At 37.0% G+C, this 22960-nt stretch overlaps 3 protein-coding genes and 1 long non-coding RNA gene across 4 annotated transcripts; all 4 read left to right on the plus strand.

The window, feature by feature from the left end:
• Positions 1-5613: 5613 nt before the first annotated feature.
• On the plus strand, positions 5614-12947 carry LOC120074752 (polyol transporter, putative (DUF1195)). Its single transcript, XM_039027985.2, has 3 exons — positions 5614-6057; positions 6183-6398; positions 12411-12947. The coding sequence occupies exons 1-3, from the start codon at positions 5824-5826 to the stop codon at positions 12489-12491; spliced, it is 531 nt and encodes a 176-aa protein (XP_038883913.1). The 5' UTR covers positions 5614-5823; the 3' UTR covers positions 12492-12947.
• Positions 12948-14402: 1455 nt separating this feature from the next.
• Positions 14403-15307, plus strand: LOC120074606 (uncharacterized). Its single transcript, XR_005481026.2, has 2 exons — positions 14403-15083; positions 15165-15307. It is a non-coding gene; the product is annotated as an uncharacterized LOC120074606 (long non-coding RNA).
• A 2834-nt stretch (positions 15308-18141) lies between these two features.
• On the plus strand, positions 18142-22550 carry PBRP (plant-specific TFIIB-related protein). Its single transcript, XM_039026234.2, has 3 exons — positions 18142-18938; positions 19485-19643; positions 20659-22550. Exons 1-3 carry the CDS (start codon positions 18354-18356, stop codon positions 21235-21237), a joined length of 1323 nt encoding a protein of 440 aa, XP_038882162.2. The 5' UTR covers positions 18142-18353; the 3' UTR covers positions 21238-22550.
• On the plus strand, positions 21767-22550 carry LOC120073396 (anti-muellerian hormone type-2 receptor). Its single transcript, XM_039026235.2, has one exon. It carries the CDS (start codon positions 21900-21902, stop codon positions 22380-22382), a length of 483 nt encoding a protein of 160 aa, XP_038882163.2. The 5' UTR covers positions 21767-21899; the 3' UTR covers positions 22383-22550.
• Positions 22551-22960: the final 410 nt, after the last annotated feature.

Raw genomic sequence — 22960 nt, forward strand, 5'->3', positions numbered from 1 at the left:
TCAACTTAATTACCCCAATCCTAGACAAAACGTTCCTTAGACAAAAATCTCTTATAGGCAAATATTTTATAAATTTAATCTTTTATTTTTCTCATTTTAATCCTATTAAAAGAAAAATAAAGTATTTATTTTAAATTTAATCTTATTATAAATAAAATCTGAAGATTGATTAAACAAGTTTTGAACCATTTAAAACAAATTAATTAACCTTATCCTAATCACATTAGGCTAGCATACAATCGAAACATATGCATCTCACGGTATTATTAACTGAATAAAACAATTATAGATAAATTAGTACAACCATATCTCATGTATATCACATCCATTAACATACAGAATATAATTCTTATATTAATGTTAATGAAAAACTATATAGTATGCATGATTTTAATCATATATTAAAACATACAATATAATACTTATAATATAATCATGCAAACTATATTGTAAAATCATGCATGTACACACTTTAAGAATTGACCTATACTTAAATATAACAATTATATTTAGATATGATGCATGATCAGGTCTTTTCATTAGTTAATATAACTCTTATATTAAAATTAATGAAAACAACAAGCATGCTAGCATAACACTTATATTAAAAAAAAAAAGAAAAGAAAAAAGCATGACATGCTTTTTAAAAATATGCAACTATATAATATAACATTTATATTAAATATGATACATGTGCATGCTTATTAAATCATGCAACCATATAATATAACACTTATATTAGATATGATACTGAATATGTTTATCATAAGGTGGGATTGTAATCTATATGGTATACATTGTGCAACATACTTTAATTTAATCATACATCACATGTAAAAACTAAATTAAACAACATAATAAACTGAATTTGGCACCCCTAAAAATTAATTAAATTAATATAATCAAATCATATCATTTTAATTAATAAAAAAAAAAAGAAATACCTACAGCAAAATCGCACTCCACAGGACTCAAAACCACAATTTGGAAGCATCCTCGCGCACGCGCAGGCCTCAATGCATAGCGACGCTTTAGGAGAGTGCAGCTATGTTGTAGGCCTTAGTCGCAGTGTAGCGCTACGCTGTGACACAATGTCACAACACTAGGCATCAACGTCATAACGCTGTTGCCTAGCATCACAATGTTGGGCCTACTGTGTCGTAGCGTAATGCATAGCAACATAGAATGTTTTTCTCTACTTTGAACTTCGTCTAATTTGCTTCGTTCTTGATCTCCTTCCTAAGCAACTCTTGTAAAAAAACCAAGATACAAACTTACAGACTCGATTACTTAAATTTAAATGACCAAAACACTGGGCCCTTACATTTGATCTCATCAAAAACAATAATCTAAGATGCCAAATTCGAAATTATCAATTTTGCAAAACTCGTACATCAAATGCACATAAAAAAACTCGTACATCAAATGTACATAAAACTATCCATCTTCTCTGTTTTTCAGTCCCCTCCCCCCCCCCACCCAAAAAAAAAAGAACTAAAAAAAAAAGAAAAAACTAAAAGAACAACCTTATCTTGATACCAATTGAAGGAATCAAATTCCTCAATGGAAGCGTGTGATGTGTGTGCCTACAAAATTCGTTTTAGAAATTCTTGGAAAACAGAGAAATAACAGAAAAGTAGGATAAGCATACATTTACAAGTATGTTGTATATGGAAGAAGACATACTCTCGAAGACTTTCTTCAATGTTTTTCTCTCCACGAACTTCTTGAAGACTTTCTTCAAGATTTCCTTCTTCGTGATCCCACGAACAAGGACACCACCACAGAGTCTTCCTTGCTATTCTCCGGCAAGAATCGAGGTGGTGGGATCTAAATTTTGGAGAAAGGAAGAATACAAAAGAAAATGGTTTTGTAAAAATTCCTTTTGAGAGAGATGAGATTTTCCTTGAGATAATTTTCTGGGAGAGAGTTCTTATGTGTTCAAAATCAACCTCATCTAAAAAATTATGCAAAATTTTCCTTAAGTGAGAGTGATGGATGGAGTGGGAGTTACAACTCTCTTCCACTCATTTGTGGGAGTTATTCTAATTTTAATTTATTTAATATATGTTAAATCGAAATTAATATATTATTGAATAAGTATTAATTAATTAATATATTTAAATTTCATTTGAATCATATTCAAATAGTAACCTCTCACATAATCTTTAGTTTTAATATGAATTTCATTTATATTAATTTTAACCTACAACTTCTATATGAACTTCATTCATATATTTAATATTTGAATCTTATTCAAACATATATCTCTCATGTAGCCTATAGTTTTAAATTTCATTCATATTAATTAATATTTGAATATTATTCAAATATTTATCTTTTTCATGTAATAAAGTATAATTTTGAATCTCATTCAAAATTAACTTTATATTATAATATATCTATATAAATTATACTAATTGTATCTCATACAATTAATTCTCTTATTTAATTTGAACAATTCAAATTAATCCAGAACAAATTATTCTTGTTTTACCCTTAGTGAGCTAGCAAATGAACCTTATGAACCTACAGATTAAAAACTCAAATGATATGAGATTAATTAATTAAACTCTTTAATTAAATTAATCAACATTCATTAACTGTAGGTGACTTCATTAAAGATCCATAACTGCACTCTTTGCACTATAAATATATTTTTGTATCAACGAAAATAACCAATCAATAGTAAGTCAACCCTTCACGAATCTCTCGTAATTACAGTTGAATCAAATTATCGCTTACCCCTATAATTACATCTAACTTTTAAATCCTATTGATCCTCTAATGAACAACCTATTTATGGTCCTATCATAAACAAAACCCTCTCGGGCCAATAAGAGGGGCACCATTATTCAAGATCCGGAGTCAGCACTTAAAGGAATCAATTCATCTACTTCTCCTAAAGATGAGAAGGAGTGAATTCCATCTTCTATAGCTATGTTGCTAGCTCCCTACTCGAACAAAATCCCAAAATGGTAGGCATATTATAGCGAATCCGACCACTCTTACCCATGCAAATCAAAGGACTGCCCTCATAGACATGAGTTCATAATTCACTCAGGATTGAGGTCGAGTCACCTATGGTCATCCTATGAAATGATAATCTCTTCAATTAACGGTGTTATAAAGAAAGACTAATTATATCACGTTCTGGTCTTATAAAAACTCTTTTCATAGGATACGCTCACTCATATGTCTTCATATGAATTATTAGGATCAAATCCGCTTCATGAATATTTGTAAACTTTACAACTCTTGTAATAATTACAAAGTAGGTTGTATTCGTAGTGTCACCGAGATAAGGCACTCAAACTTATCCATATACTACAGACCATTTAAGTTATTACTTGAATATAATCCACATGTATATCTACCACATACTGTTCAAATTTCATAAAATAACCTTGGATCTTTTCTTAATGGATAATTGCATATATAAAATAATCAACCATTATTTCAAATAACATATTAACTATGAGGCTTTAGAACATACATTCCAACACTAATCTGATGATAGATATTTATGTCCACACCGTTGAAGATATCATTAAGGGCACTAGAATTCCCTGAGGATGTTTTTCCCTCAGCATCAATCCATTCGGTTTTAGGAGTGTTCCCAACATTAAGAACAATAATTTGAGGAGGAGTCCATCCAGTTACCACTTCTTTCTAAATCATGTGATCAATAGACTTTAAGAATGTTGTATTCTAGCCTTCCAATATGAGTAGTTCGTTCCAGCCAACATTGGGAGATGTGTAGTAGATCCACCCTATTTGATTCCTTCCATTTGAATAAATTCATATTGAAACACCAAAAGTAATGGAGATACGCTCTAATACCAAATGAGAATTTAGGTTATTTAACAAATAACCAAACTTGTCACATAAGATGTTACAACATTTCCAAAAACATTATAACTAAACATAGAAAACTAAAACCAAAATAGAACACAGAATTTGTTAACTTAGTTCGGTGCAATACCACCTATGTCTGAGGAGCAGTATGCCTATGGAAAGATATATTCACTTATATAAATTCAAGCAATTACAATGATGCACTTATCTGTAAATAAATGGCAATTACAGTGACACTAGACTCCCCCTAAGTTTAAGACTCTCTCTCAATGGAACTTAGGCTCCCCTTAAGTGTGAGATCCCCTCAACTTCAATGTACTTAGGCTCCCTCTAAGTGTGAGACTCCTTTTCTACTAGTATCTTTCCACCTTCTTGTAAATATCTCTTCACATTATGAATTTAGGATCCCCCTAAGTTAGAGAATCTCTTCTCAAGAGATGATGTCTTAGGCTCCCCCTAAGACCAACCAATCTTCTCACGAAGCACGCTTCAACAATGATACAACTTCAAGATCAACAAAGATTCTGAATCAAAGTTCAACCACCACAAAAACAGTACTCGTTTTGAACGAATTAATAAGATCTAAAGGCGCTCGTGATCAAATGGAAAAAGCTTCACAATCTCATAGATTGACACGCTTGTGTTTTTCAGTACAAACACAAGACAATGGCCTGAATATTTTTTAAAATGGCCAACCCTAAAATTGAATATGATCATCATATATATTTGGGTAAGGTTGAGAATATATTCAAGGAAAGAATAAATCAACTCTGCAAGGAAAAATACAGCAGATTACGAAATCTGAAAAATCCTGCTGATAGATAAGGAAAAAAATATTCTGCAGATTTTTTTGTTTGTCAAGTAACAATGTCACAGATAATATCACGGCATGTTGTATGACATGTTGTAGAGGACAAGGAAACACACCAGCAAATATGCATTACTCATGTCAATATCTAAGAAAACAATCTCAAGGAATGATTAGCACGACACGAAACATGTTACATAAACACGTTGTTCAAGTTTTTTCTGTAATAAATAAGTCAATCATACTCTAATAACAAACACCCTAACAAAATGAAGTACTTAAAGGCGTCATGTTCTATTGAGCTTACATAATTGGGGCAAGATGAATATCTCCTTTCATCCTCATTTCTCCATGACTCATTACATAACCCCAATATGCATATTAGAAGGAAAACAAGCAAATAAAGAGATCAATCCCATTAATAAAGAACATAATCTACTCTAAGCTCAAGGTTCGACACTACTTCAAACCATGTACTAACTTAAGCAATAAACATAGGGTACAACAGACCCTAATAAATTTGTTTGCACATTATTTTTCTCATGAATCGATTCAAACAACTAATTCAGCCTGTACATTTTTTATCGAAATCACACATTAATATATATCATTTTGAAATTTCAAACCTACCGAATAATGATAGGTTTTCAATCTCAATAAAATGATGATAGTTTTTATCTCATGTCTTTTTCTAGTTGAGAAAGTAAATTTGAAAAATCAAATAGCCTTTTAATTGTGAAATGAAAACATTGTCTGACATTGTCATCTTAGTATCTTACTATATCGAAACGACGTGGTTTTACGTCGGTGGTCCTAGGCAAAGATTTATCCCTCCACGTATTTTTTTTTTAAAAAATGATAATAGTAATAATAAAATAATCCCTCCACGTATTTTTATTATCATTTGAGATATTAATTAAATCTAAATCCAATTATACTGTAAAATTATACGTGGTGGGCCACAGTATAATATTTTGATAGATCAAGAAGAAGCCTCTCTTTCTTTCTCTCTCTTCAGTGAGAGAAGAAACTCTCCCTTCGATTCAGTGAGAAAAAAAGCGAGGCCATAATTCCTTCATTGTTTATACAATCGATTTCTAGGACATTGATTCCAGTATTTTGATTTTTCTTTTTTCTTCTTATTGTCGTTGATCGATATGAAGGACGACGATGTCCTTCCAACGACGATAGCGAGTGCCGGGAAGAAAGAGAGCTCGGTTTCGAGTTTATTCGGCAAAGGACGCTACAAGTTCTGGGCATTGGCTGCCATTTTGTTGCTTGCATTTTGGTCTATGTTCACCGGCACCGTCTCTCTTCGATGGTCCGCCGGTAATCTCAACGGCCTATCTGATGATATCGATTTTAACATCCATGACGATCTCGATGTGCTTGTCAGTCTATTCCCCTCTCTATCTATCTTTATCTGTTTCTATTCTTGATTTCTCAGCCAGATCTTGATCGAATTTAACACATCCATTTCATGGTTTTCTTCCCAATTGCTGGTTTCGAAATTTAGGAGATGGAGGAAAGGGAGAAGATAGTGAAGCACATGTGGGATGTTTATACAAATAATCGCCGGATCAGGTTACCGCGTTTCTGGCAAGAGGCATTCGAGGCTGCATACGAGGACCTGACCAGTGAAGTGCCTGGTGATAGAGAGGCTGCAATTTCTGAGATCGCTCGGATGTCCGTGCACTCCATTGTTCTTGATACGCCTTCGGAGCAATCCACGGTTGGTTATTGCTCTCTGATGCTTACTTTTTAATATCCCCTTATGATCTTATGTTCTTAGCATACGAAAAGGGTATCTTGGGCATTCTATGGATTATAATTGCAAACCAGGAACAGTTGGAGTTGAGGGTTTTTTTTCTTCCGTTCCTAAGTCTGAGTGTTGCAATTCTTCTAATAATCATTATGTGGGACGTTATCTTAAAATTAAATGCTAATGGTTTGGCCTCTCCCTCCGCACCCACTTACTTTGACGGAGGTTATATTCTTCATAATTCATCTGAGATTGCACTTTTTCGGATAAGTGGATGGGGGTTGAGCTTCGGTTACAATTGCAGATTTGTAGCTGACTATGATTCTCATGAAACTTCGACGAAATTAGGAAATGATGCATACTAACATGATACGGCGATTAAATATGGCTTAGAGGAATATTATTTAAGATGACATACGAGCAAGGTGCTAGAGGGGAGATGGGTTCCTAGTACTTCCTGTGTGTCAGTTTCCCTTATACTTTCATTTGTGTGAAAGTTATTAAAATTATTCGATATAACAAGTTTTCACTGTAGCACATTAATCTGTAGAAAAATGAACCAATTGACTATCGAGTGCAACCCAACAACCCTACGTTTCCATTTGATGAATTGGATCCTAACCTTGGCTCTCGTGTTGTTGCCTATTCAGAAACTTGGCAATTTGTACAACTCTTTAGTTGGTTTAGATAATTTTCCCATACATCATCAGTAAAATTGAGGTTCTTTATCAATTTTATTGGATGTCCCCGAAGGGAAAAAATTGGGTTCTTTACCGAAGGCTTGATATACTGTATGCCAAGTGTCACAATCGCTCTTTCAGAAGCTTCTCTTAGCGATTGTGCGGCACTTGTTCCCGCTCACGAACAAGCCAGCCAACTCGATTACGGACTGCCGACGGCACACCGAGTGCCTCTTGCAACCTCCACCCCCGTTTTAGGGAAAACGGTTTTAGAAAACGGGTTTGGAGAAAAGGTTTTCGTAAGAAGATTTGTGAGTGTGAATAAAGAAAGAAAGATTGTAGTAGACTAGAAAGCAATAAGCAACAACAACGGCTTTATAGAGTACTACTCCGGGTATGAGGAAATGATGGTTAGTCTTATCCCCATATAGTGCATTCTGAACAAAAAGCCAACTGGCGCCCTTGCATATGCAAAAGGGCGAGTGGTCACTTACAATGAAAATGTAAAGAAAGCAAGCTAACTAAACTAATACAATACAGGACATGAAAATATGCTAGAAGGGGGTTGGATTGGGCATGCGGCCATGGGCAACAGGCCCTGGACAAGCATGACCGTTACATTCTCCCCCACTTAATTGGTTGACGTCCCCGTCAACCGACCTTGTTCAAAACCTGCGATGGCCGGAGCCGCATTCTTCAAGTCTTCGGCCCGCTCCCAACTGATCTCTTCATCGGGGAGATCCTTCCATTTCACCAAGAACTCTGTCAGTTCTCGTCTGGGTCTTCCACTGCGGCGCGTACGTTTACCCAAGATTTGTGCAACTTCTTTCTCAGCAAAACTCTTCATCGTGACTGATGGGCGCCTTAGCATGTTCCGCTGTCCATCCTCGGGTTCGGGATGATAGGGCTTCAGGAGGTTCACACCGATGACCGAATGAATCTTCATCCATGAGGGTAACTGAACCCTATATGAGGTTCTCCCGACCTTCTCAATTACCTCCACTGGACCTTCGTATTTCCTTACTAGCCGTTGGTCTCTCTGGCCTCGGAACTGAAACTGTCCCGGTCGTAGCTTGATCAGGACCTTGTCCCCAGCTTGAAACTCAAGGGCCCTCTGCTTCTTACCAGCCCATTTCTTCACTCTCCTTGATGCTCTTTCTAGGTAGGCGCGAGCTATCTCAGGGGTTTTGCTCCACTCTTTAGTGAAGTTATGTGTCTGAGGACTTTTGCCTGCATAAGGGTGGTCCACCAAGTGTGGCCTGAGTGGCTGTCTGTCGCACACTTCGAGGGCCGCCTTTCCGACCGCGGAACTCTGCTGGATATCGAAGCTAAGCTGAGTCATACCTAACAACTCGTCTGACTGTTTTTGACGCCCAGCCAATTCGGGCGGGGCCATCTGATATACCTTCCTGGCAGGCGGCTTTGCCCCTGGCAACAACTCGACCTCATGGTCAATCCCCCTTCGTGGGGGTAGGGACTTGGGCAAGCTTCTCGGCCTGACGTCTCGATACTCTTCCAAGACAAATAGGTCGTCTTGGGGGATCTCCTCCTCAGTGGACTCAACCGATTCTACTGGGATGGTCATGAACGTGGGTTCGTCGTGGGCCGGGCCCCTCTTCAATTGGAGGGCTGAGATCATTCTCACTCCATTTGGCCGCTTGATACTTGCTTGGACTACGGTCGGTGTAGATCCGGTAATGACTAAGCATTTGGCGAGGGGCACTGGTATGACTTTATGTTCAAGTAGGAATTCCATCCCCAGTACCACATCAAAATCATCCATCTTGACAATCACGAAGTCGACGAGGCCCTTCCAGTCTCCTAACTTTACCGGAGTTCTCTTCGCTATCCCCGAAATCGGTAGGGCTGCGGAATTCACAGCTTTCATCTTTCCTGCATCTCTTTCCCAATTCAAGTTCAGGCGGCGAGCTTCCGTTTCCGCCATGAAGTTATGGGTAGCCCCAGAGTCAACCATAGTGGTTTTGGCCGATCTTTGGTTGACCCAAGCGTCCACATACATGAGACCTTTCTCTAGTGGCTCCGTCGCCTTTCCCATATTCTTCTGGAGTGCAGACAGAAATTTCAATGCCCCCATCCTGGGATTCTCAATTTCTGCCGCTGGCTCGGTTACCGTCTCCTCTAGTTCGGCCTCGTTTCCGGAGGTAGAGGCTAATGTGGCTTGAAAAGTACTAAACGCGGTTTGATTTGGACATTCACGCGCTCTGTGTGGCCCTCTACATATGAAACAAGACAGGGGGCGATTGTAATTGTTATGCTGTTGTGGCGGCCCCCGCCAGTTGTTTCCTGATCTCGGTTGGGATGATTTACGGTCCCCCCTGTGTTCTTGTCTCCTCCCCCAGCCCTGGGAGGGCTGGAACGGCTGTTTCTGTTTTCCTCATTTGAGGAAGTTGATTGCTTCCTCACATCTTGTGAGTCAGTGCTAAGGTCGTATAGTCGTTCAGCTGCCGCATAGGCAGAGGGGAGATTCTGTACTCTCTGTTCATATAGTTTTGCTTTTGCCCACGGTTTCAGCCCCTCCACAAAGCAAAAGACCTTGTCTTTTTCGGACATATCTCGTATGTCCAACATGAGTCCTGCAAACTGTTTTACGTAGTCCCTGATGTTACTTGTTTGCTTTAGCTCTCTGAGTTTTCGTCGAGCCAAGATCTCAACATTTTCAGGGAAGAACTGCGAACGAAGTTCTTGTTTCAATCTATCCCAAGTATCAATAGTGCAACGTCCTTCCTGTATGTCTGTAAATCGTGATCTCCACCACAGTTTTGCATCTTCAATTAGATGCATCGTTGCTATTGTGACTTTCGACTCTTCAGCCACTGTGTTCGTCGCCTTGAAGTATTGCTCAAGGTCGAAGATAAAATTTTCCAGGGCCTTCGCTTCTCGCACCCCACAGAAGGGTTTCGGTTCTGGGATTTTTATTCGGCTCACTGCCATTGCTCCCCCAGGTGGGGCTTGGTTCCCTACCGCTCGGATGGTGAGATTCACCCTCGCACTCACATCCGCTATCTCGGCTCTGACGACATCCAGGGCCGATCGAAAGTCTTCAGATAGGTCGGTTACCATCTGAAGTATTGCTTTTTGGGAGCTGTCCAGCTCTTCGACACGCTCCTCTATGTGGGCAACAGAACCCGAGGAGCTATCGCCTCGTTCAAAGTTGCCGGACCGTACTGTTTTGGTCTCGAGGGTCTCTACCCTCATCATCAATTCTCTGACGGGTAATCCGTCTAGGCGGCCAACCACCGCATCAATTCCATCGGCTTTCTCGGCAACTTCTTGTAGCCGAGTCTCAAGGAAACGAACATTATCTGGGACCTCTCTCAGGTAGAGCATTTGTTCTTCTATCTCTACCAATCTGTCCACATGGGACTTGTTCAGGTTCTTCGTCGCCGACATGGTCACTGATCTCTCTCTATAAGCCAACCTTGGCTCTGATACCAACTGTCACAATCGCTCTTTCAGAAGCTTCTCTTAGCGATTGTGCGGCACTTGTTCCCGCTCACGAACAAGCCAGCCAACTCGATTACGGACTGCCGATGGCACACCGAGTGCCTCTTGCAACCTCCACCCCCGTTTTAGGGAAAACGGTTTTAGAAAACGGGTTTGGAGAAAAGGTTTTCGTAAGAAGATTTGTGAGTGTGAATAAAGAAAGAAAGATTGTAGTAGACTAGAAAGCAATAAGCAACAACAACGGCTTTATAGAGTACTACTCCGGGTATGAGGAAATGATGGTTAGTCTTATCCCCATATAGTGCATTCTGAACAAAAAGCCAACTGGCGCCCTTGCATATGCAAAAGGGCGAGTGGTCACTTACAATGAAAATGTAAAGAAAGCAAGCTAACTAAACTAATACAATACAGGACATGAAAATATGCTAGAAGGGGGTTGGATTGGGCATGCGGCCATGGGCAACAGGCCCTGGACAAGCATGACCGTTACACCAAGCCTATCACTTCATGAGATGTACAAGGGAGCAATGACTGACATGTCTAAGGTTTGCAACAGTTTTTACCTGCTTGCCAATGCCTCCCTCCATAACCAATTTAGATGGCCATTCAGCTTTCATCTTCGCTTTGCTGCCTGATAAAGATTTATAGTGGTCTCAAATAGGAAACGACAGTTGGTTCTTCAACGATCACTAGCTTACAAAGACAGGGAGGTTTATTATCCTCTATAACATCCTGCAGCCTAAAAAAGAATCAAGTTCTTAGTCTTTCTTGCCAAATATAGAATTGTTTTCAAGAGATGTAATCTGGGGACTTGTAAAAGTTGAGGTTATTTTATATTCACTCCAGCTACCTGATTTAGAATGATAAGAGCTGACATTTTATTATCGCTCTCGCTATAGCTGCCTGGGAAGGAATTTTAGTGATCCCAGACTCTCAAATAGGAGACTACAGCTTGTTCTTCATTGATCACTAGCTTTTAACGGACAGTGAGGTTTGTTGTCCTCTATACCACTCTGCATCCTAAATATGAACTGCTTATAGAGGTGTGATCTTGTGATTTATAAAACTTGAGGTTAACTTGTACTCAAACAGATTGTTTCTTAAAAGTCCATTATTTATTTTGGGGAACCAGAAACGTGTTTGTAAGTCCATTATATTTTAACGGAAAACTACATCTATTCCAAAACAAACGGTTGCTTACTAGAAGTAAGAGAAATAACTTTGAAAAAAAGTTATAGAACACAAAACAGGCATCGACTAATTTTTTGTTCTCAAAACTATACAATTAAACTCAACTCCAAAACGGTTCTCAAGAATTTCCAATGTGTAAGATGCCTGGTTGAGTAGGCTGCAAAAACCAATCAAGGCAATCCTACTTCTGATCAAAATTTCCAGGAGTGGGGGAAATTTACTAATTTTTGGTGACATAGTTTACTACAGTAGGATGTAGACATATTATTAGTAGATTATATTTGATATTGCACTGATAATCTTAAGCATATCCTCTAATTTCGTTGTAAAAAGAAAACTAGTGCTATAGCCAAGTTACCACGTACCCATATTCTTACACATGCAAAGATGATAATTGGTTATCATCGACTAGGAGAGTCAATATCTTTTCCTTTTGTACCAATGAGTCTTTTGTTTTGTGTTTTACAGTTAAAATTTTTTCTACCTTTTGTATTAGCATCTCAAAACACCTAAAAGAAACCTAAGCTTTTGAGGAAGATGCTGAAACTATGCTTGGGAAACATTTCACTTTTCCTTTCTCATCTGGCTTGCCTTGTCAAGTTACTCTAACCTCTATGCTCTGTACTCTTCTAATATTTATTATCAGACTGCACGAGAGTTCACAAAGAGGCAGAAAATAGCAGATAAAAGCAGGGAGACAGCTACCAAAACTGGGAGTAAGCTGTGACATGGATGATGTTAATGATGATCCAAGGTTCGAGGCCTCTCTATTCTGCCTTTTCTGCCACTAGATTGCTGTCTGCAGTTTGTAGGAGGCAGTGATTGGCAAATCTATATTCTTTAAAATTTTGATTTTTTCCCCCTTTGCTTTACAGTATTGCAAGATGGGTCAAACAGCCTCTTTGCCTTAGAATGTTAGAATGATATTTGTTAATGTTATTTATAAAGGTGAAAGATAAATTTTGGAAAGTCTCATATTCGATAATCTTATAAACAGGTAGGAAGAGGAACATAAATTATACTTCCAGCCCATGGTTTTGCTTACTTTTTAGAGTTTTATTTGTATTTCTGTGATTATTTCTTTGGATAACTCCTAATACCGATGCTGTAGTCGAGTGTCTATGTGAATTTCTGTGATAGAATTATGAATCTAATGAAACGGCTTTGATGAACTGTTTTAGTAGATTGACCCGACCCGACCCGTTTGTGTATATTACACATTCTTGAGATTGTTTCGTGAATATTGCTATGAAAATTACTAAATTTCATATATTAATCAAGGTTTTGTCTATGATTGTATTACCATGATCTTCATACTTATAATTCTACCATGATCTTTCCTACCATTTGCACCATCATGATTTTCTATTTATAAAATGAATCAACATCAAACTAGATGTCATACTTTCACTTTCCTACCATTTATATAACCAGAGTCTCCTATTTGATACGGTTCTTGCATCCTTTGATATTAGATTTTTATGGCTCGTATTGACCTTCTTGTCGTTTAATCATCAATCGTTCGTATCCTTTATCTAAAGCTATATACATGGTAATTTTTTATGAATTGAATTATTATTTTAAATTATTTCTTAATAATTTTTTCAATTATTTTAAGTTCATTTCGAGTTCAAATGTAAATGTTTGCGGAATAGAAACTTTTTTTTTCTCACAAATTGAAACTTCTTCAACTACGAAAAATTAAAATTAAAATTTTAAGGTTGAAGTATATGTTTAGTATCTAAAATGATGGACCTTTAATATTAATATTGTTGTTTTCAAAACTTATTAGAGAAATATTGTTGTTTTGAAATTTATTAGAGAAATATTGTGGTTTTGGGAGTTCGAGGCTAGAAATCGAGGGTTGAGGATTCGACTAATGTAGAGGTCGAAGTTGAGAACTCGACAAACAAAAAAAAAAACTTGGAAACAATACGTAAATTAGGGTTGTCGAGGGTTGAAGTTTCGACATACATAAGTTGAAACTTCAACCCTCAACAAGGAAATGCTAGATTTACATAAGTTGAAACTTCAACCCTCGACAAGGAAGATAAGCGGGTGAAGCAGATTGTAAGAGAGAGCGAGATTGTAAGAGAGAGGGAGATTGAGAGCGAGATTGTAGGAGAGAGCGAGATTGAAAGCGAGATTGTAGGAGAGAGCAAGATTGTAGGATGGGACAATCTCCAACGTTTATGGAATGTATGCGTCTCGCTCTCTCCTACAATCTCGCTCTTTCTCACAATCTCGCTCTCTCAATCTTGCTCTCTCTTACAATCTCGCTCACTCTTACAATTCAAAATTTTGTTATTGTTGTTATTTTTCATTAATGATTATTAGCTTTTTTTCTCATTGGTCATATATATATATATATATATATATATATATATATATATATATATTTCTATGAAAAGTAAATAAATTTATTGTATATTCAATTTTTTTTATTATAAAGTTGTACATTATTCTTTTAATTAACTTGTAAATTATTCTTCTAATTAACTTGTACATTATTCTTTTAATTAAGTTGTACATTATTCTTTTAATTAAGTTGTACATTATTTAATTAAGTTGTACATTATTCTTCTAATTGAGAAACTAATATTTTTTTAATTGAGAAATAAATATATTTTTTTTCCAGATCATGGCTTTAAACCCAGACCTGTTGATTTCGATGTTTTGTATGACCAGTCTATTCATCGATCATCTGTTGTATGGAAAGAGGAGAAATGTCTTACAGGCGTCGGGAGGCAGTTCTCCAGCGCACTATCCTGCTCCACCCTCGAATACTACCGCTACTACACACATCTGGATTTTATGGGGTTGCCAGATTAGGATTTATTTAGTTGGACTGGCATCTAATCACAGCCTTGGTCGAGAGATGGAGACCCGAGACGCATACATTTCATATGTCTGTTAGAGAGTGCACTATCACTCTACAAGACATAGAAATGTTGTTGGAGTTACCTGTTGACAGTGAGCTGGTCACCGGAGTGATGTATGATGAGTGGTCAGAAGTTTGTCAACTGTATCTCGGTGCAACCCCACCTGCCGACAAGAATAAAGGATCGATGTTAAGTTTAATATGGTTAGGAACACAATTTCGTGAGCTCACAGATGATGCAGACGACCATCATAAGATATTCGTGGGGTAGAGCATGTTTGGCAGATAACTATGCAAAGCAACAAGACTTGAGGTTCGAGAGATAGCTGGACCTTTCATACTTTTGCAATTATGGGCTTGGGAGCGATTTCCAACAATGGCTCCACAACTACAACATGTTAATGACGCTCAGTTAGTTGGACGAGCCTATGGTTCTCGGTATGTTGTTTTAATTCAATTTAATTTTTATATCACTAATCTGGTTAATTTAAATTCTAAATTATCAATTTAAAAATTTAGGTGGATAGACAAATTTTGTATGACTAGGACAACCACACATGTAGTCAACCAGTATAGATACATATTTGATCTGCTTCAACTTGAACAGGTACATTACACTAAACCTAATTGATTATTTTATACACATTTTTATTATATTTGTCTTTAATATTCTCTAATATAATATTTTGTGTTTCAGTTATTTGAGAGCCGTACAAAATTATTATGCATACTTTGCCTAATTTTTATACGAATGGTCAAAACATATGGTGGACGATGAGTCCTCTCATATGTTTTCACATTGGTGAGTGGCATCTTCCCGACAGGGTGATGAGACAATTCGGTTTTTAGCAGAATGTCCCATCACCTTGTAATACTAAACCCTACTGCATGATATTGACCTAAGAACTGGAGATTGGTCCGAAAAAGTTGCACATTTGGTAATGCGATGGCACTATCGTGCAAGGTTTCTTGCAGTGGGGGTCTTCTCTTGAACAGTTTGACACAGATGTCACTCCAGAATATATTCATTGGTATAATAATATCACAAGGCGCTACGTCACTCGTCTAGGAGCAGTTGTGGATCATCTGGTAAATGAATATTATCTAATTATTTTTAATTTAATTTATTTTAAATATTGTCTAATTGTTTTATAATTCACAGAGATCGAACAACCGTAGACTCCGTGAGATTGCGAATGATCCAAACCAGGTTTTTGCTATATGTAGTGACAACCAAAGCTATATAGAAGACGAATTATTGACGTAGAGGACCTGTTCGGGAAGAGGATGAGTTTGATGAGGTTGCACATAATGTGGAAGAGTTGTCCCCTATGATGCAGACGTAGAGTCAAATTGATTATGTTAGTCCGATGATGATGATGCCAGCATTTGGTTCAGGACATTATGATTCAGATGTTGGTCGTTCATCTTCATACGTGCATGGACATGGTTGGGGTCGTGGAGAGCATAATGAATATTTATATTATGAAGCACCTGCAGAGGTACCAAAGCAACATAAAAAAGAACCCGAGCAACCTCAAGTTTGAAGCCGACGATGACAACCAGCTCGAAATGGACGACGTTCACCTTGTAGTACATATTGATTTTTGTAATTATTTTTATATAAATGAGATATTTAATTTACATTTTTTTTTATTTTTATGAGATATTATTTTTTTAATTTATTTTTTTATATATATATTATGAATAGTAATTATTTTGATATAGAAGCTTTTAAATGTCATTGACATAAATAATAATATCAGATAGTCTAAATCTAAAAAGTTAGGTAAAAAAAACTTCAATATTCAAATTTACATATTTTAGATAATAATTTGGGGACATAATAAATCAAATCAACACTCAAAACTTTCACATGCAAGTCTATAAATAAGATTGTATTATTGATATAAAGAACAGAAATTTTAATCACAGTAGTGAGGTCAATAGTTTAAAAGATTTTACAATAATGATCTTGGATTCCTTTTGTATATTTGATACCAAGATTCTGATAGAGTTTTTTTTTTTTTTTTTTTTTTTTTTTAAAATTATAAATAATAATAAAATATTTTTAGAAATTGTTTTTATAAAATGAAAAATTAAAAAAAAGAAAAAAAAGAAAGGAAGGAAGAAAGAAGAAGGTGGAATATGTAATAATTAAATAAAGAAAAAAAAGGAAAATTTGTACGGATATCTCACTCTCGTTCAAAATCTCGCTCTTGCTCTCGCTCTCTCTCTTACTCTCCCCTCTTTCGTTCTCTTCCAATACAAAATTATTTTTAACACATCAAATAATTATGAGTGTTATGAGGAAGGTCTCTGGAATGAGAAAGGTCTCCGAAAAGTCTCTGGAATGAGGAAGGTCTTTCGTTCTTTCCACATTAAATAATTATAAGAAAGGTCTTCAGAATGATAATTAAACAGACTCAATAATAATATTAGGGCAAGGTCGAGGGTTCAAAGTTTGACATGCAAATGTAAAGCGAAAAGGGAAGGTCGAGGGTTCAAAATTTGACACATCTAGGTTGACTTATTTAAAAAAAAAAAAAGAAAAAAAAAATATATATATTTACAAATAGTTTGAAAACAACGATATTTTCCTAAATAGTTTTTAACAGAACAATATCCTTTTAATTTTTCCATAAAATGATGTTATGTTTGTGTCTAATAGATTTTTTAACTTTAGAAAGTATCTAATTAATTATTAAATTTTTGATTTTGTGTTTGACGGTCTCTACACTATAAATTTCTAAATATCCTTGAACTTTCATGTTGTATTGATATATTTTTGGGAAAATATATACATATTTTTTTTTAAAAAAAAAATAAACGAATCTATGAGATATATATTTTTTTAAAAAAATAAAATTTCGATATTATGGTTAATATATTTTTGAATTTCTCTTTAAAATATGTGTTCATGAATTTTTTTCTTAAAAAAAAATCTTTGAGAGGTATTGAAAACAAAATTGAAAGTTTACTATGTTTGGAACATGTAAATTTTCAGTTTAATTAAACTTTTTTTGAAAAAAAAAACCTGTGTACGCATTCTTTTAAAAATTGAGCAAAAAAAAATGTTATTTTACCTGACTTCTGAACTAAGGTTTCATAATACTCTTTTATATACTTCATACTTCTGTCAAACTCTATCGTTATTTCCATCTTTAAAACATCTTCTTCTTCCTCCTAATTATTTTAAAGTTTTCTCCTACTTCAATGTACATGCAAATCTAGTACATAGATAACAAAAGAGCAAAGAGAGTGAGAGCGTAAAGTGGACAAATAAAATGGTCACCTATCTAGTATTTAGGATTTAATATCCTAAAGCTCTCTTGACTCTAAATTGTTGTACGATCAGACTGGTTGTTCTATGAGATTAGTCGAGATGGGCGTAAACTGGTATAGACACTCATGGATATCAAAGAAAAAAAAAATAAAAAAAAATAATTTGAAAAAAAAAAATAATAATAAAAGTTCGGTGATGCTAACATTTAGAAAAAGCCCCACAAATTTAATTTTTCCAAAAAAATGGAGATCCATAAAAAATCCGAAGCTATACTAGTGTGCTTTAACCTAGCAACTACAACAAAAAGTATAAATTGCAGGCGATATTGTTGGTTCGAATTCGATTGACCTGCAAAGTCATCCGATCACTACCAAACATACGCACGCTGAATCCGAATCCTTAGCAGCTCTGTAACGACGTCAATGAAGTGCCCCTACTGTTCGGCGGCGCAGGGGCGGTGCGCCACCTCGAGCACCGGCAAGTCCATCACAGAGTGCATTTCCTGCGGCCGCGTTGTCGAAGAACGGCAATTCCAGCCCCACCACCTCTTCCACCTTCGCGCTCAAGATAACCCCCTTTGTCTCGTCACCTCCGACCTACCCACCCCTCCAGTCCACCACCAGAACGATCAGGTTCTGGATCCTTTCGAGCCCACTGGCTTCATTACAGCCTTCTCCACTTGGTCCTTGGAGCACAATCCACTCTTCTTCCGCTCCTGCTTCTCCTTCTCCGGCCACCTTGCGGAGCTCGAGCGTACCCTAGAGTCTACGTCGTCATCCAATTTGCCGTCATCTTCGACGGTAGTGGTCGATAACCTTAGGGCTTATATGCAGATTATCGATGTGGCTTCTCTTTTGGGGTTGGATTACTATATTTCCGAGCACGCGTTTAAGTTGTTTAGAGATTGTTGCTCGGCTACTTGTTTAAGGAACCGGAGTGTTGAGGCGCTTGCCACTGCTGCCCTTGTGCAGGCTATTAGGGAGGCGCAGGAGCCCCGAACCCTTCAGGTCTTTATTTTACTTTAAATATGTTCATTTGGGGGTGTTATTTGATTCTTGGTTTGGTTATGATATGTTTTGTTGTGCTCGCATTATGTTCAAGGAGATTTGCGAAAATTCACTGTCAAGATAAATTGAGAAATCTATGTGGCTATGTCCTTTGATGTTGTTGTTTGATGGTTGGGGAGGCTGTGGCTTTCAGTGTCAAATCTTTTGCCATATACGTTTCTGAATTTCTTTACAAAAGTGCATAACTATCTGCAATATTTGTTCGCATTTCATGAATTACCCTGGCTGGTTCTACGTATTGTGTCAATTGTTATCCTTCTTCTAGTTTCTTGCAACATTATTAGTTTGGAGTGCTTAATCTTCTTGGGTTAAAATGTAAAATTTTGAGTTCGAACCTCGCATATGTTGCTATCTGTACATGCTCCTTTCTGCATTTTTGGATTTCGAGTGGTGTCTTCTACCAATTGTGATTTTGACCTATGTTTTTTCATATTTACATTAGTACTAATACGACATCTAAAGTGGTGTATACTGTGAGTATAACAGGAAATCTCCATTGCAGCGAATGTACCCCAAAAAGAGATAGGGAAGTACATCAAGATTTTGGGAGAAGCTTTGCAATTAAGTCAACCCATCAACAGCAATTCCATATCAGTTCATATGCCTAGGTTCTGCACTCTTCTCCAACTCAATAAATCTGCTCAGGTACCTCAATTTCATTTCTTAGTCCTGGTTAAGACATATTGATTGGTCTGCATTGTCATGTTGAAAAGATGATTTGTATGGACTGTAGATAGAGTTCGTTCTGTCCAATATGATCAAAACTTCTACGGCATGAGAAAATGGAAAAGTACTGTTTCCTGATTGAAAGCATAAAATGACAGAAATTTCTTTGCACATAAATATGTCTTGAGAGCTAATTTCATTGGATCTTAAATGTTCTGGGTAAAATGCATTATGGATTTTACACTTTTATGTTCTGCCAGTGGTAGATGGTTGATGAGGAATTATAGGATCTTCATGGATAAATTTGTTCGGGAGAAGTACATGAGGAAAAAAACTGACACCCTCCCACCTGACAAAACCAAGGGAGGTTCTGAAGTAGCCCTTCTTTAAATTTCCAAATCTTTCACGACTGTTCTAAGTGTCCATTGATCCCTTCAAAAACTTTTCATTTCTTAATCACCCACAGGTTTCAAAACCCAAAGCATTTTGCTTCTGACGTTTTAGTAATTACAATGTGCGTTTGATAAATATCAATTTGAGTACTTCTCTTTTATCTTCTTTGGCTTAGAGTGGATTAATCTCATATCTACCCTTTGCTTTCTCGTGTTCTCCGCGAGTGGAAATAGTTGTTTCTTATCTAATAATTTAAATTCCCATAATGTAATTCTCGTTTGTACGACCTATAGATTCACTTTTTCTATAGCCTTAGAAATTATGTCTCTCTTTTTTAAAAAATAAATAAATAAATCAGCAATGTGTTGAGTTTTCATAATTAATCTTATTTGGTTAGAATGTAATATGTCAAAACAGATAAATTTCGAATTTGTTCAATAAAATTTATGTCCATGTGTTTGTTCTAGTAAATTTTTACTCGACCACTGACATTGGTAGTTCTCCTTACCAATAATCTTGGATATGGTAATGATCGTTAACCTTTAACATGTAATGTATTACTTTCCCTCTATCATGCTTGTTAACAACTATGAATTTTTAGGAACTGGCAACTCACATCGGGGAAGTTGTCATCAACAAATGCTTCTGCACTCGCAGGAATCCCATTAGCATCTCGGCTGCTGCTATATACTTAGCTTGCCAATTAGAAGATAAGCGGAAGACGCAAGCAGAAATTTGTAAAGTTACAGGTCTTACTGAAGTCACCCTCCGGAAAGTCTACAAGGAGCTACTAGAAAATTGGGATGATTTGCTTCCTTCTAATTATACTCCTGCTGTTCCACCAGAAAGGGCATTTCCCACAACTGTAATTGCTTCAGGCCGTTCTGCAGCTCCTAAAGTTGATACATTTGAAGGGGCTTCTATAGAGAAAGACAAGGCGATAGAAACTAAACCTAATATATCCACTGAGATCTCAGAAATGGGTCATCCGTCCAGAGTCAAAGAAGATAGTGAGAGTAAATTTGTATCCCGTGGGATGTATAACCCTGTAACTAGCAAGTCATCAACTTTTTGTCAACCACACCCTCCTAAAGTGAATTCTATCCCAAGTACTGTTGGGAAGAAGACTCAAAGTGATGCCCAGGGAATGGATATTGTTAAGGAGCACTCCAACAGTTAACAATAAGAGCAAAAGGTGGATGAAGCTCGATGGCATACAGTCGGCAACATTGCCATCAGATTTCTGTATCATGTTCAACTGGCAAGTAACAAATCTTAACCAGCCGTTTAGCTTAGTGGAATGAAACGATGTCGAAATGAAAGAAAAGTGATGGTAGAAGAACATTTCGTTGGTTTTATTTAGGAGGACGACCCTTCATTTTTTTTTTTTTTTTTAAGTAGAACAACTGCGGGGATGGGAAGTGTCCGACTTCTAGGGAAAGAACGGCCCTCTGTTTATGGAAGGCCTCGGGAATTCAATTATCAAGGAGAATTCACTGTTTCCAACAGGATTAAGGTACATATGTATGATTAACGCGAAACAAGATTTGGTTTAAAACTCGTATTTTACATGTCTGGACTGCCAACCATCTAGATTTGCCTGTATAGTTCGCATTCACGTTACAACAGAGTAACGATCTGTAGAGTAAAAATTTCAGATTGTGATTATTCATACTTAATTCCTGATCTATTAAGGAAGACCGTTGGTTCAGATTTTAATCAGATATTTGTGATATTCCTCGGATGGATAAGGTGGAAAGTCTTGACTGAACCACCACTTCTCTCTCTCTCTCTCTCACACACACACACACAAGAGACGGACAGTGGAGGAAGTTGGGAAAGATGCTCCTCTCATCATCTTCTTTATTGCGATCATTGCCGGTTAATCGTTTGAATTTGGCATGTAAACCGGCGAATCCACGGACAAGAGTGAAGGTTCAGGCCATGGCAAAGGAAGGAAGCGAGAGCGAAGGGGGCATTGCAGAGACGGTGGCTATAGCCGGTGGATTAGTGGCGACCCCAGTGATCGGTTGGTCGCTATATACCCTGAAGACAACCGGGTGCGGGCTGCCGCCGGGGCCAGGTGGGTCACTAGGCGCACTGGAAGGCATCAGCTACTTAGTGGTGGTGGGCGTCGTGGGTTGGTCTCTGTACACGAAGACGAAAACTGGATCGGGTCTGCCCAACGGCCCTTTCGGGCTATTGGGCGCCGTCGAAGGTCTGTCATACTTGAGTTTGTTGGCCATCTTGGTCGTTTTTGGGTTGCAGTACTTTGAACAGGGCTACATCCCCGGCCCTCTTCCGGCCGATCAATGCTTTGGCTGACGATTCTATCTTGTGATTTATGTGGCTGTTGTTTCTCCAAGCGTGTAAATCGTAGGGTTCTGTTTGGCTGTGTCTTCTTTTTCTGTTTACCGTTTCGTTGCGATTCTGCATAGAACCTGCCCTGTTTTGTTGTATGAATTGATTAATTGAAAGCATTTACTTTGTTTAGGTTTCGACCCTAATATCCGCTGCGAGGATGAGGGATCAATGTTCGACCTCTAGGCTCTAAAGAAGGAAGTTAGCTCAACTATTATTGCGTTAAGCTTATTTAGACGTCTAATACCCTTTATAGTTAATCATTTAAAAAAAGTTATATTAATTATGGTCTTTATTTTTATTTATTTTTTAAAACAAACTAAAATTAAAGTGGATTTAAAAGACAGTCACCGACATTTGGAAATTAATAAGTTTAACTTTTTCTTTAAAAGTCAAAGGTTTCATCTATCATCTTTGCTGCTGTTGTAAGTTTGTAACTAGAAAGAAGAGTTTAGTCCTCAACTATAACATAATTCAATTAATCCATACTTTGGAAATCTCTCTTATAAGTATAATCTATTAGTATAGATTGAACATATAAT

Source organism: Benincasa hispida, chromosome 3 (assembly GCF_027475165.1).
Source record: "Benincasa hispida cultivar pf3 chromosome 3, pf3_genome.v1.1, whole genome shotgun sequence".
Taxonomy (NCBI): Eukaryota; Viridiplantae; Streptophyta; class Magnoliopsida; order Cucurbitales; family Cucurbitaceae; genus Benincasa; species Benincasa hispida.